This window comes from Heliangelus exortis, chromosome 1 (assembly GCF_036169615.1).
Source record: "Heliangelus exortis chromosome 1, bHelExo1.hap1, whole genome shotgun sequence".
NCBI classification, from domain to species: Eukaryota; Metazoa; Chordata; class Aves; order Apodiformes; family Trochilidae; genus Heliangelus; species Heliangelus exortis.
This window is the reverse complement of record NC_092422.1, coordinates 155,448,624-155,463,875: the sequence shown is the minus strand read 5'-3', so window position 1 is coordinate 155,463,875 and position 15,252 is coordinate 155,448,624. Positions and strand designations below refer to the sequence as shown.

Sequence of the window (15,252 nt, the reverse complement as noted above, 5' to 3'; positions counted from 1 at the left end):
GATTTCATGGGAAAAATGAGAGTTGCTGAGGAGAACTGCCCCATGAAAAAGATAATAGACCCAGAAGACTTTGAGACTTCATTGGGTTATGGATGGGAAAGGAAGCCTGAAGGGCTGTGGTGAAAGAAGTTGGCATGGCAGGGAGGAGCTAAATATGTTGGTAATACATGGTGTCTGACTTGTGTCCTGCTACATTGGAAGGGATGTGTTTTAGAGGAAGTGTTTGGAAGAAGCTGAACCATGAGGTGTCCTAGTCAAAAGCATGGTTCGGTTCGATGACATCAGAGAAATGTCTATAACTTAAATGCCACATTTTTGCAAGGCCTCTGATTTGTCTCCTCCCCCCACCCCTTTTTTTTATAAGCAATATTAAAGAATTAATTTGGCTTCTATGGTCAGGCTAATGAAAGTTGTTGGAGCAGTGGATGCATGTGGATTTGTCTTTTTTGGTCATTTAGTACCAGGTTGCTGGTTGAAGAACCCATCATATGTCAGCTCCTATTTAGGTACTTAGTTTCCAAAAAATACTGAGCATCCAACTTCTCCAGTCCTTAATGAGAGCTGCTGAGTGCTAAAATGGTTTAGATAATAAAGTTTTGAAAACTTTTTCCATTTCTTGGTAGGGAGACAAGCACTATGGAAAACTTTGAGCTAAAAATGGCTCAGCCATTTTGCAAATTGAGTTTCAAGAATCCATCTTTCCTCTATATGTGTTGAGGAAGACTGAAAAATAATGTTAGTAAAAGGAGACTCTCTCCATCTGAAGAAGGGACCAGATCAGGTGTGTATAGTTAATTTTTAAATCAACAGGGCTGCAAGTCAGCTTTCTGGTGTCTTGGGGATATCTGTGGAGTAGAGGGCTACTCACTGCAAGGGTGTCTGCCAGCCTTTGAGGGCGTCCCTCGTGTATTTGCATTCAGCTACTGCACAGTTTTTTGTACTGTATGAAATGCCTAAAATGCTGTGGGTACTGGAGAGCAAACTGAGGATGCTGCATACCAAATGGCTAGGAACAATCTGAAGAAAAGCATGAATTGCCAGCTGCATTTGACAGTTGTTTTTCTTTCCGAATATGGCATTTTGTCACTTACCATCCATACTGTATTACATAGCAGATTGTTGTTTACTTTTATATTCTGCTTTTAGAATTTTTACAACCAGTAAATGACTTATCAAGAAAATATGTTTATGTAGAAAATGAAGTGTCAAATTATACACTGTTTCGATTACTTGGGTGGTTGTTATTTTTTTCCCCGTAATTGACTCCTCTGAGAAGTCTTTCTTCTCAGGGAGGCCGCTGCGTTGTCAATCGCGCCAAATGGTAGGAGATTATGTGCTACTGTTTTGTGACAGAAACTGATATTCATTAGGAAGTTGTGATCACTGTAATAAAAAGTAATGAAAAGGAGATGCACACTTGTCGTCTGCAAACATGACAAGTATTATCTTCCTTTCTCTCCTTTCAATGCCTGCCAATCTGCAGCCTCCTGTAAATTATCACTTACTCGTACAGTGATTTCAGTCTCCCACTGGCTAACCTTGTGAGGCTGTACATTCAGCAGGAGGTATTTCTAAAGGGTCCATTGCTTACAGAAGGTTCTTGCCACCTGACTAGGCTGAGGGAGGAGCAGAGAGTAAGGATTGGAGAGAGGAAGGGAAATTTGGAAAAACGGAAGAGGATTCATGGATATTGCCCTGTGTTCTTTTCCTCTGTTGGGCAGTCACAGTGGTGTGTTGGTGAGAGAAGAGAAGTGGTTGGTTACACACACCAGCAATTTACAATATTGCAAGGACTGTTCTCTCCCTGACACACTTCTCAGCCATGTACAAATGTTAATACCTTGACCTCAGAGAAGACAAATGATGGAGGTCAGCAGGTTAAGGGTGGCAACACTTTATGAAGGCACAACTCAGGTTTCTCTTCCTTCATCTGTAGCAAAGTGCACATGGAAGTATTCAGGGTTCTCATTTACTTGCTATCTCTCCTGATTTAGCCCAGTTAACTACCTGAGTCAGTAAGTTAGTTTTCCCTTGGGCATTGGTATTCAGGAAGCACTTGGGAGATCAGAGCTCTGTTATTTTAGTCATTGTGAGCATATGTACTAAGAACTTAAATCTCTTTTATTGAGCCAGTGTGTTTTATCTTGAATTGTTTCAGGCTTAGCTGACATGCAGTCAGTCACTTTATAAGCTGCAATAACCTTTCTGCATACCTTACCTCAGAAACTTATACCCTTTCCTGCTGAGGTTATTGTATTAAAGCCAAAAGAACACAAAAGCATAGCAAGAAGAAACAACTCACTAGCAAGACTGCTGCTGGCCCCTGATGTTTGTGAGTGACAGATTTAAATCCATGCTTAACATGGTCTAGATTTCAAGGCTGGACAGATAATATGAGCACCTATGAGTGCAGATTACTGGGGAATCTTTTGGAAGAGAAGCTACTGCCCACTCACAAGAATGATCCTCATGGCTTTTTTTTTTTTTTTTTTTTCTGAAGGATAGAGTAGTTTCTGCAATTGTTGAGATGCAGTCAGCTGCTTCATTGCCGTGCATGAATATGCTGGTTGACTGCTGTCTGCTCTTAAGAGATGGTTACATTTCATCAGCACCCTACAAACCATGGTTGTTAAAATATCTTATTTTGAATTGCTTCAGTTACTGCATTATTTCTGCTCTGGAACGTTCTCCCCAAGCCTGTTCTAAACTAATTGAAAATAAAGGTCAGCATCAGGCAGTTAGTTAAAAACTTTTCCAAGATGAGTTTCCTCATGACACCTTGTCTCACTACTGTTATTGACAGAAATGCAGTATTGAGTCACTACCCATTTCAGCTGTATGTGCGAAACTGGATTAAGTAGACCTTTCACTAAAATCCTTTCCAATACATTAATGAAATACTTTTCCCCAACACTGGACACTTCTAAAACTCAGATGGACACAATGCTGGGCCATCTTGTCTAGTCTGTGCTTTTGCAAAGAAAGGTTGGATCAAATTGATTCCTGAGGTCCCTTCCAACCTGGATATTCTATGATTCTATGACTTTAAAGTGGCATCAATAAGTACCACCATAACCCTCCTTTGCTTTCTTGCTTCTAGCTGTTTAGATCACTCATTTGAAGGTCAATAGGAAAGGAGTGTTGTGGGCAGAGGGTTTATCTTCTGCCCACAGGGAAGCATCGTCATAGTTACCACTCACTGGTTTGTACTGTCTTTTACCATTGGTTTTCCATGGTCCTCCTATTAATCTCACACCTTCATTGTGCTCAGACATCAGAGGTGTCCACCTTGCTCTGCAACTTTTTTTTATTATCTCACAATGCAATAAAGGCAACTCAAAAGTAATGTTAAACAAATGCAATTAAAAAACATTAAAACACAGTTTTTTTAAGTGGTGTTAAACAAATGCGCTCCTGAAACATAAAAAAAACCCGCAGTGATAAACAAATGCAATAATAAAACATCAAAACCAGAAAAAAATAACGTTAAACAAATGCAAACAAAAAAGCATCAAAACACAGTTTTTGAAAGTGATGTTCAACACGGAGACCTGAAACAAGATGTTTGTAATCCATTTGAATGGGTTGGCTTGGTTTTTTTTGTTGTTTGTTTCTCATGTTTGATTGGATCACCTTTATCTAATAATGAGATACCCAAAACCAGTTGAAGAGCAAGGTGGACACATCTGATGGCTTAGCACAAGAAAAGCATGAGATTAACCAGCTACCATGTGTTACAGATTGTGTGCCTCCTACACCCAGGCTCCCCTTTATAGATTAAATTTCCTTGCAAAACACAGGGCACTGTGAGCAGAACCACCCTCTCCCAGGGGTTTATTCACAGTGCTGAAGGGGCACCGCCTGCTGGGCAGGGGCCTGTTGTCCTGGGGGAGTGTCAGTGAAGTGTCCAGGGGAGAGTTGTCCCTTTCTGTATCAGTCATCAAATGAGGTAATTTATTTCACAGTTTGAAGGTTAAGATGATGCAAAAAGTCACCTTAACTGAAGCTCCTTCAAGGGTGGAAGGTCCTTCACCAAGTACTCTAGCTTTCCATGGGTCCAATGATGGCCAGTGCAAATAGATGTGTAATACATTGGGAGAAAGGCAGCTGGGAGAAGGAGAGAGAGAGATATTCATGCAACATTATTTGTACCATTTTCATTTTGCAGCAAGAAGAGCATTTGGAATTATTTAATTTGCTTTCTGTTGGTGTAAGCAGTTAGAAGAACATTTTGTGCCTGCTTAATGTGAGGACCTAGGCCTTAGTTTTATTTCTAGCTCTTTTTTTTCTGCCACCATGAAAATTCAGGAATAAATTTTTCCCCTCCTTTTTAGGGACTTGAAGTATTATTTTTAAAAGACTAATTCAGAGTGATTGCACACCAGATGCTGAATGGGACCTCAAACATGACACTAATCTGCCTCATTCACTTTGAAAAAGGAAATTCTTTGTGTATTTTCCTTTTAAAGTCAGGGGTGCGGGCATCCTCCTTCCCTGCATGCAATACTTGAGCTCTATGTATTGAAGAAAGAAGGGCATAAGAGGAGGATATTGCTAACAAAATAAAATATAGCTTTGACTTTTTACAGCAGATTATCTAGGAAGAGGGTCTCTTTGGTGTGAGTAAAACTTGTTGGCTGCATGGTGATTAAAGTGTACCAAAAGACATACAAGAACTATTCAGGCTGACCTTACCAAAGCTACATTTCTTCTGTTCGTTTGCCTTCGGTGTAGTTTAAGTCTTGACATTAAAGGATGCAATGATTCTCTTCCTTAAGATTAGCAAGAAAGTAAACTGCATGACACTCTTGTTCTTTCTTCTTCCCACCTTTGGAAGAAGATAGTCATTGATTCACTGAGATGCTTTTCATATCAAAATTCACTACAAAGAAAGTGGAGTATAACTTGCAGGAACAGATGGTATTTCATGGTAGATTTTCTGAACTGGCATCAGTGATAGCTACCGTTGCAAATAGACTGGGTAAATTTTGTCACATGAGTGTGAAATAATTTTCCCCCCTGGTACAACTTCAGAAGGGCACTGTGATTACAGATACCAGTTGACCTTCAGGATGGTCTTCAGGGCCTGACATTCTCCTGGTTTTGTTTTTTGTTTTTGTTTTTTTTTTCCAAGGGATATTGTTGCTGGGCTGTGTTAGTTGGCTTTGGTATGTAGCCTTTCATTTGAGCCACGTAGAGAGAATGGTCAGACTTGCTCAGCCTCAAATCTTCAAACTTTTACTGTGACATATAATATACTTAGATAGTCTCCTTCCAGCTTCTGCAGGGCCAGAAGCAACCTTACCTTCAAGCACATATAATATGTCCAGTTGTCATGGTGCAGAAACTGGTAGGAGTAGACATGGAAAATTAATCCCTCCCATGCATCTACATAGCAAGAACACAAACTGCAGCAACAGATGATATAAATGAAATGCCCATAGAAGTTTTCTAGTAAACATGGTCAAGTACTGGAATTGCTTGCCCAGGGATGCTGTATAATGTGGGATATGCAACACTTAAATATTCTTAAAAACAAGTTAAACAAACCTCTTTCAAAAATTATCATAGATGTAGATAATATGCCTTCAGACAAAGGAATGGATTAGCTGGACTAGTAAGATTTCTTTCACTCTACTTTGTATGATTTTTTTAAACATGCTTAACAGAGCTGTGGAAATAATTTGGCATCTTTTCCATCTGTTGACCTGTAAGAAATTATCTCTTGGAAAATCAGTGTAAAAAATTTGTCTCTAAACCATTGGGTAACTTGATTAATTCCTTCTCCTTAGTTTTGATCAGAAATTGAAGACTCATTTTTCAATGTGCCTGTTAAGACTTCAGAGGGGTTTGATGACATGGTTGTGTGTGTGATAAATACTTCTTCAAACAAGCTTTACTGATGGCAAATATGTCTGTATTTGTGCTTATTTGCATAGGAAACAATGTTATGAGAACCATCCATGGTGTAGGAGAGATGATGACCCAAATGGTACTGAGCAGAGGATCTATATTTCCCATCAGTGTCCCTGATGTACAGCCAAGCATTCACCCAGGCAAGCAAGCCAGCACCTCAGACAGTGAAGATGTGATTGTAATGGACACCAAATTGAAAATCATAGAGATTTTGCAGGTAATAATGATTGGTAGACTATTACATAGCAATCATTTCAGTTTTTTACTTATTCACATAGTGGCAAATTCTGTCACCTACAGTCTTACTGTTCTTTGGGCTGTTCATTGTAAAAATAACACTTTAGCATGAGGAAGAATACTCTTCTGTGTGAAAAACTGTACAGTTGTCCTCACTGTGTTACACCTACTTCATTTTTGAAGGAACTAGATGCTGTAGGAACTCTGTCACTATAACTCTGAAAAGGCAGAACCTGTCCTTTAATCTGCCTCACTAGTATTTTCTGAAGATTATATGCCAGTTTCCAGTCCCCTTAGCACTCATCTTACACTGGGACAGCTTACTTGACTTCACTGTTTAACTGAAGGGCAGAATTGGACCTAGACCCATTGAAGTCATGCAAGGCCATGCACTTTTGAAATAATTTCGGATTTCCATTGTTATACTGAGAATAGTCTGTGGGCTGCTATGATTTTCTCCCAGCTGAAATTATGAGCTCTATGACACTTGTATGCCTCCTGAGACATATTTTTCACATTGTGCTATTAGTAAGTGAAGTGGCACACATTTGTTCTTTATATCAAATCCCAGTTCCTACAATGCTTATGTCCTGAAGGAATGTTTCAGTGTTTTCTAGAAATCCTGTGGATCTGCTGGTACCATTGTCACTTTTGAAGGATTCAGTTTGTTCTGACTGCTAATAAATTATTTAGATCACTTTAATTACTTGTCTTCTGGAAGACTATCAATTGTTGCTGTATCTTCAGTACTGGCAGAATCACAGAATTACCTTGGCTGGAAAAAAACCTTCAGGATCATCGAATCCAACCATTGATCTAACACTGACAAGGCCTTAGCTAAGCCATATCCTTAAGTAATATGTCTGTGTGACTCTGAAATACCTCCAGGGATGGTGACTCCACCACTGCCCTGGGCAGCTTATTCCACTGCCTGATAACCCTTTTGGTGAAGAAATTATTCCCTAACATCAAAACTAAACCTCCCTTGGCACAACTTGAGGCCATTACCTCTTGTCCTATCACTTGTAACTACACTGAAGAGACCAATCCTCACCTCTTTACAACCTCCTCTATGGTAGTTGCAGAGAGTGATAAGGTCTCCTCTCAGCCTCCCATTCTCTAGGCTAAACAAGCCCTGTTCCCTCAGCTGCTCCTAGTAAGACATATGCTCCAAACCCTTCATCAGCTTCATTGCCCTTTGGACATGCTCTAATAGCTCAATGTCCTTTCTGCAGTGAGGGGCCCAAAACTGAAGATGGTACTTGAGGTGCAGCCTCACCAAGGCCAAGTGCAGGGGTAAGAAAACCTCCCTGGACCTGTTAGTCACACTGTTCCTGATACAGGTCAGGATGCCATTGGCCCTCTTGGCCACCTGGGCATCCAGCCTTCCTGGAATCTTAGACCCTTCAGAACTACTTCCCAAGGGATTCTATCAAGTAGTGTCCTAAACAACTTAAAGACTCTCCTTTGGAAATCCGTGTTACCAAATGGCAGAAGAAAAGTCTTATTCAAACTTTTTTCTTGTAGTTTATTCTCAGTGTTAGACTGGACTATAGAATATCCTACATGCTGTCCATCTATAAGCGAGAGTTTGGGGAAAATAATGAAAATGTTGATTCCTCTACAACTTCCCCAGCTGACACACCAGGGACTGCCACAGGTAAATGTTGCTATTGTATTGCAATGTAAAATGATTTTATGTAGACTACTGCAAACAATGAACTCAACTACACGAGAAAGATGCATCCTGCTTAAATTTGAAAAGCTTGTGAAAAAATGAAAATTTTAAGAAATACCATAAAAATAACACTTTTGCTGTCCTGTCGTCCTCTAGCAAAAATGTGATGTCTTTGTCCCATGATGACAATTTGTTCTCTTATTTGTACTTTTCCAAAAACACTGTATGATGAGAGACATAGTGGAGGGTAGATCATGAAAAAATGGTTGGGGTGGGACAAGGACAGATTTAAATGAGGTGAATCTGGTATAGGAATGGAGTGGCTTTCCAGGGAGACTTCCCATACACACAGAAGGGCTCAAAAGGCTGCTCTCTGTGTGGTCACCTGCAAGTATGGGGGAATTGCTTTAACTGGAGCTGCTGTATAACAGAAGGGCAACTAAGGAGTACTAAATTCTGAAGTAGTATTAAAGCTGTTCTAAAGCAAAATCACAGTGTGGTAAATTATTTGGTTTATGGTATTCTAAAGTTCATTTATTTGTTTAGTAGGGGTTAACAGAAAATGTAAACATTTCATATTCTGTGACTTTTGTGGGTCGGTGGTGGTGGTTTGTACAGCTCCTAGCACCATGGGACTCTGGTGCATCACTAGAGTTTGCCTTTTCCTCTGTAATAGTAATACAGTAATACACAGATATGAAAATTAAAAACAGTAATACACAGTTTAACTCTGCCACATACCCTGTTTCTTCCCTGCTACTCTTGAATTTTGCCTAGTTGAGGAATGTGTTGTTAGACCTTTACTTGGTAACACCTACTTTAAAAGAGGAACAGAGTTCCATTTTGCTGTTTAGATTAAATAATGACCGCTGGGTTTTGTTTTTTTTTTTAATTTTTTTTTCTCTCAGCAATTGTTCCTGACATAGATGAAATTGCAGCTCAGGCTGAAACCATGTTTGCTGGCAGGTATATCCTATGAAGTTTTACCTCTCTGTATATATCTGTTCATGCTAATGCTTCTCATGGGCAATCTCTCTTTAGTCTGTGCTTACTTTCATACCCCTTTCTCTTCCTTTGGCTGCATCTGATCAGATAACTTCTACAAATATGCCAGAAAAGGCCTGGGTTGCAAAATATCAAACAATTTGAGCAACCTCATCTAGTGTGTGATATCCCTGCCCGTACAGGGGAGGTGGAAATAGATGATCTTTAAGGTCCCTTCCAGCCCTGGCTGTTCCATTATTCTACGATTGGTATGGATGGCTGTGGGATTGGAAATGGCCACAGTCTTAGTTGTAAGAGAGCTGGTAGGAAGTTTTTTTGTTGTATTCCCAAAGGCAGCTGGGGACTGGTGTACAGCTCTATTGGGCCAAAACACATTGATTATTCATTTATTTTATAATGCCTCACATGGGTGCTTTTAAAGAAATACTTTCTTCTGGTGTACCTTATGGCTATAGCCCCAAAATTCTTGATTCAGTAGATTGCTGTTGACCTTCAGTATTTCTTACAGAGCACATGACCTGTTGTCATGGCACCTTGTGCTTGAACTTACTTAGAAAATTATGTCAATTATAATCTCTTTCATATGGCTCCTCAAATCAAGTGTGGACCACTTGCCATGATTCTCTGCACCACCACATGTGTGTAAATCACCAGTTATACTTGCAGACTTTTAGAATTGTTTCTGCTGCACTGTGAACAACAACATCAAAAAATTCACACTGGAGAGCTATTACTATTATCACTGTATTTGTTTCATTTTATGGGTATAATTGCAATTATACTAGTAAAAATTAATTCCACTTAGTCAAAGCCGTAGACTTTTAAAGTTTTTCTTGGAGCTACAGAGAAGGATCTGCAATAGGAGCACTCTGATCTTTCTTCTCTCAGTCCCTTACGCATTTTCAATCTTTACTAGCACAAGCAATGCCTCCAGTCTTCTCCCTGAACTCCCATAATGTAAAACAACACACAGCCCTTGGCATCTGCATCTTTAAAATGAACAGAGAGACTGAATGGTTTCTCGGAAACATTATTTCTGCTTTGATATGTTAAGTGTAAATCTGCTTTCTGCCGTTCCAGATTATGATTCCAGAAATATGATGCTTTTGGCAATTCTTACTATTTTGGGGCTCATTTTTCTTAAATGAAATTTTAATAGCAGCTGAAAAGAGAAGGAGTGAAAAGTAAAGGGCCAAATTAATCTCTTGATGCAGTGCTGTTTGCTTGATTTTATTTGGATTGGAGATGACTTATCCAAGACATAAATAAATGTTTTTGCAGTATAGATTTTAAACAAAGTATTTGACACTTTCCATGTGTACTTTTGTGCTGTAGTGTCCATTCAGCTGCAAGATTACTGCAACAGTATATAACTGCAGGATCAAAGTCCTTATAAAATATGTTAAAGTGATGTTTATAGTTTCTGTCCTGTGGTGTATTTGATTTGTTTTTAAGAGCTCTCTCAAATGAAGATTGTGTGTACAGGTATATTTATGTCAAAAGCTTTTTTTTTTTTTTCCCTTATTTATCTTCTTTTTTTTGGTCCTTCCCCCCCCCCCCCCTTTCATTTGCAGAAAGGAGAAGAATGCAGTTCAGCTTGATGATGAAGGGGGCAGAACGTTTTTACGGGTCCTTATTCACCTCATCATGCATGACTACCCTCCTTTGCTCTCAGGTGCTCTGCACCTGCTGTTTAAGCACTTCAGCCAGAGAGCAGAAGTTCTCCAAGCATTTAAACAGGTATGGCTGGGCACAGCATTACTCCAGGAAATGGGCTGCAGGGCCAGCCTTTCCAAAGGCTGCTTTGCTTACCTAAATTGCTGTTTCTGGCATGACAGTGTTACTTGCTAGGAGGTCAAGATTCAGCAGAGGGTTGCTTTTTTTTTTTTCTTCATTAGAGTTGACCACATGTGCTAGCATGTATTATAGTTGTGCATCCACAAAACAGTTATTTTTGACATTGCATCCATTACTAAAAACGTAGGTGAGTGGTGACAGCTGGGACACACGCGTCTCTCAGTGAGAGAGGATGTAGTGATCCCTCAGAGACAGAGTTAGCAGCTCGTGTTCTGCAAGCAGTGTACTGCTGTCAGCAATAAGTCTTTTCTGTTTTCAGGGGTACTTGGGCTGGGTATGAAGCTCTCTTGTTGCTCGTGTGGTGTTTCTAGTTCTGATTCAGGTGTCTGCATGGTGCTCCACTGCGTGGTACAGATGCGCCAAATAACAGGAAGAGGGTCACAGAGCCAGAACTTGTTCTGAGCTTTTATTCATTCTGCTTGATAATGGTGCATGTGCAGGCTCCATGTGTCAGTGGATTAGGATGGGGAGATCTGATGTCATGGGGCTGGATGACAGAGCCATCTCTGTTACGTAACCCTATATAACTTACGTTGATAAGACCACGTGATGGTTATTTCAGGGGTTTTGATAGCGTGTTGCCTCACCGTTATGTAAGATACAGAGGTTTCTCTTTTTTTTTTTTGAAAACAGATGAATGATAAAGACCTGGAAAGGTTTTGTTAAATATTTTTTTGCAGTGCAGCACAAAGGCCTCCCACCACAACTGTTAGGCCATGCTGGTTATTGCATAAATAGCTGTTATTCCTGGGTACACAAGGACTGAGTTTTCGTACATGTTTTTGTCAAGGATGGAAAAGGCTAATTGACAAATAAACAAAGAAGACTGTAGAGAACATGGAATATGACTGTCTTGAGTGTAAGCAGCACTCAATAAGTAAAATAAAATGATTTTACCAAGCTAAGAGAGAAGACGATGAAACCTTTATATTACAAAGTGGCAAATATTTCCCTTCATGAAGTGATTGTTTTTAAAAAAAGAATGGCCCTATCACTGTTCTTATCTGCCATATGACCTTAATCTTTTACATAAGTGTGATTTCTTAATAGTGCTTATTGATTTACTGTAAAGATTGCTGTTAATTTTTTTAAATATTATTTTCATTAATAGTCTTGGTAGAGCAAAGAGCATTAAAAAGAAAGTAAATTTGTAAATCATGCTAAATCAAGAGCTACAAATAACTGTGGGAAAAAAAAACAAGATAATTTGAGCAGTAAAAAGAAGAAAAAGTGAGATTAATCTTACTTAGAGGCAACTACTATCATGCTGGGAAATTACATGAACCTGAATGTCAGTTTGTGAGCTATATTCAAGCAAGTTCTTCTAAGATGGCCCAACAGTGTTAAAATCTGTTATTTTTCAATTATTTAAATCATTGTCTTAAATCATTTTCAGTGATTTAAATGATCATTAATGTTGCTGGCCATTCTGACTTCCTGATTCCTTGGCATATAATTCTTTTTATTGTGAAGTACTGTGCTGATAGCATAAGCTGTTTCTAACTGAATTGCTTTAATGCCATATAAATGAATTGTTTTAGTACCAGGAGAATCACAACCAGTGAACCAGAGCTAACTGCATAGAACACAAGACCTCATGTATCTGTGCTTGTGCTGAAAATGTTTCACAGTGAATTAAAAAAGGCAATAGGATATTGTAAATATTATAGCTGTCCTTCTTTTGGGCAGCTACAGTCTCTGACTTTCATCAAGGTTTCTTGATGAAAGGGGGCTAAAAAGCTGCGTGTGCTCTGTTTCAATTTCATAGGGAAGGTTACATAAAGCACATGAAAACAGGGGCTTAGGATGGAGACTGTCAAGCAAATTACCCAGGGATAAGTGCTGGTGCTTCTGCTTCAATAGCTTCACAATTTTCTGTATTTCCAGGTTCAGTTGCTGGTGTCTAATCAAGATGTTGATAACTACAAGCAAATCAAGGCTGATCTTGATCAGCTACGCCTGACTGTAGAAAAATCAGAACTGTGGGTTGAGAAAACCAGCAATTATGAGAGTGGAGAGGCGGGTGACAATCAAACCAAAGGGGGAGAGGAGCCAATAGAGGTGGGTTTAAAGTCTTTGCTGTTAGTATTGCTTCAGTATTGATAGGTAGCTTAATGAACAACTGCAGAGCTGTGATCTGGTTAATCAAAGTAGCGAAGCAAGAACGTGCAGTTTCTGGTCAACCTGTAGGAATTGATAGAATAGGAAATAAAAACCTCTTTTATTTGAGACTCTTTCTGTCTGCTTTCAGTGACTGCATTCGTATGTCACAGAGTTGCCTTCCTTTCTGGCTAGTGATCAAGACACAGTGTATGGCATCACTCTGTGGCCAAGGAAGTGATCTAAGGATCAGATGTTGGCAGTTGTGTTGACTCAATGGAAGAAAGAAGGACTAAACAGTATCTGTTGCTGCAGCCAGGGGAGAGGAGCACAAACTCATATTTTCAAACATTGCAAGTGATTTCACTCACCATCAAACATAAGACTTACCTAAGATTATTGAGATTTTGTAGGCAAACTAGGGTTTAGGGTTTTTTAACCCCTGTCATACCCCACACTCAGGATAAACTGTTACTTGAGAAACTTTAGAATGCGAATCTGGATCCACGAAGACCTGGTTATTTTTTTTAATTTAATTGATTTCTTTTTTTTTTTTAATTTAGTTTTTCAGTAAAAGCTGAGGTACTCATGTAACCTAACTCCAGTATGTCTTTGACGCACTGCAGAGTGTTGCAGGAGCTGCTCTGGTTGAGGTTTGTGGCACAACAGTGGATAGAGCAGCCTTTCCCACCAGTATTTATTCCCACTTTTCCATTTTTGTCATAGGAAGTGAGAAGAGATGAACAACTGTCATTTCTGACACAGCACTTTCCTTATTCTCTTCCATGGTAGGGTCTTCACTGGTGGCAAGAAAATGGGCAAGGAAGCCACCAGGGGGAGCTTAGTAGGAAGCTGCTGAATTTAGTGATGTCAAAACTGGACTTCATGAGCTTGAGTTATGTGGGATTTCCTACTTTCTTTCCTCAAGCATAGCTCAAGTAGGGAAGAAAATGTTACTTTATGCATTTAATGCATGGAAAAGAAGTGGAGAAACAGGATGCAGAATTGCAGCAGGATATGTGTAAATATTTTTAGTTATAATACATTTTAAAAATGTATATAACATCCTTTTCATTCCTCTGAATAATCCTGATAGCAAAGAAACTCCAGGCAAAGGGGATAAAACCATATGCTTGAAACAAGCATCACTAAATGGTGTATTTTCAGTTTTTTTGGGTTTTTTTCCCGTGAGCATCCATGGGTCTGTATGGATTAGCAGTGCTTCAGTAGATGCACAATATTATCTCTGGCAGATCTGAGAGAGTATTGTATCAGAACAATAATATGTAACCTGCACAACTGGTTAGATCATCTGGTGGTAATTCCATGAGAGTTGCACCTGGTTAAAATAGCTCAGAATCTTGTCCATTTTTTTTTTACCCCTGTTAAATTATTTTTTTAAAGCCAGGAAATGTTTTTTCCTGGTAAAACTACTTTAGATAGTGAGTACTCTCTTAGATACCTTAAGTCAAGCATAAGAGGTGAGGTGCTGGTCATAATCTACAATATGAGAAGCAGGTGGCTGCTTCAGGCATGGTAAACATCCCTGTGAGATCCCGTGCTTTCTTGGAATGGATGATGGGTATTCAGTACTGAGCTGGATGAACCTCTAGGTCTTGAGGGAATATGCTTCATTTGCCTGTGCTTAATTTTTCCCAAACAATGTTAAAGTACCCACAAGTGTCAAAATTACGTTACAGAATAGTCTTACATTAAGTCAAATTTTCTCTCCTCACCAAAGCACATTGCAAGATTGACATTAAAATCTTTAAAAAATCAATGTGTTTTTGACTGTCAGCTTTGAGTCTTTCTGGGAGATTGTTTCCACCTTTCTGTCATCCTGGCAGTGCTAGAGACAATTTTTTTTGTTTTTTTCCAGCCACACAACTCCAGAAATGGGATTTCTAGAAAAACCCATGAGTCATGTTCTTCTAAGTAAAGTATCCAGAGTTGTCCTCAGGAAGAAACCAACAAATTTTATACCCATGCAGGAACTGGAGATCAGAATTATAGGAAAGAGTGCTTGGGTTTAGGTCAGATATAAATTAGACACCATGTAAGCTTAGGAAAAAATGCTGAAACCGATCTCAACTAAGCCTTGCTTGAGAAGGGAAAGGCAGATAAAGCCTATTTATGTGCTTATCTCTAGCAGGGGTGTTATGAGTCTGTACAGATACCACAGACTACAGAAAATGTGATCTTTATTATGCTGTCACTAGAGGATGCACTAGTGTTGTAGCACCAGAAACACAGATCTGAGCAGGAGACATAGGCAGTCTCAGTGAAAGGACTCTCAGGAATACAGTGTGGTGACATTTATAGAGCTTCTCACCTTCAACATCCACTGAGAAAGTTGAGCATGGTTTCATGGGGTATATACTTTCAGCTGGTGTTAAACCCTTAAATGACTGGTGTTAAACCCTTAAATGACTGGTGTTCACTTGCTCTCCTCCTCCTGC

At 39.4% G+C, this 15,252-nt stretch overlaps 1 protein-coding gene across 3 annotated transcripts in view; it reads left to right on the top strand.

Annotated features, from left to right (window-relative positions):
- The window catches only part of ITPR2 (inositol 1,4,5-trisphosphate receptor type 2), a 258,336-nt gene that overhangs the window by 96,140 nt on the left and 146,944 nt on the right, over positions 1-15,252 (top strand). For all 3 annotated transcript variants that reach the window (XM_071733154.1, XM_071733153.1, XM_071733155.1), the window contains 5 exons: positions 5,940-6,133; positions 7,681-7,813; positions 8,740-8,797; positions 10,411-10,576; positions 12,581-12,754. In XM_071733154.1, the coding sequence (XP_071589255.1) occupies positions 5,940-6,133; positions 7,681-7,813; positions 8,740-8,797; positions 10,411-10,576; positions 12,581-12,754 (725 nt within the window). The remainder of the gene's footprint in view (positions 1-5,939; positions 6,134-7,680; positions 7,814-8,739; positions 8,798-10,410; positions 10,577-12,580; positions 12,755-15,252) is intronic.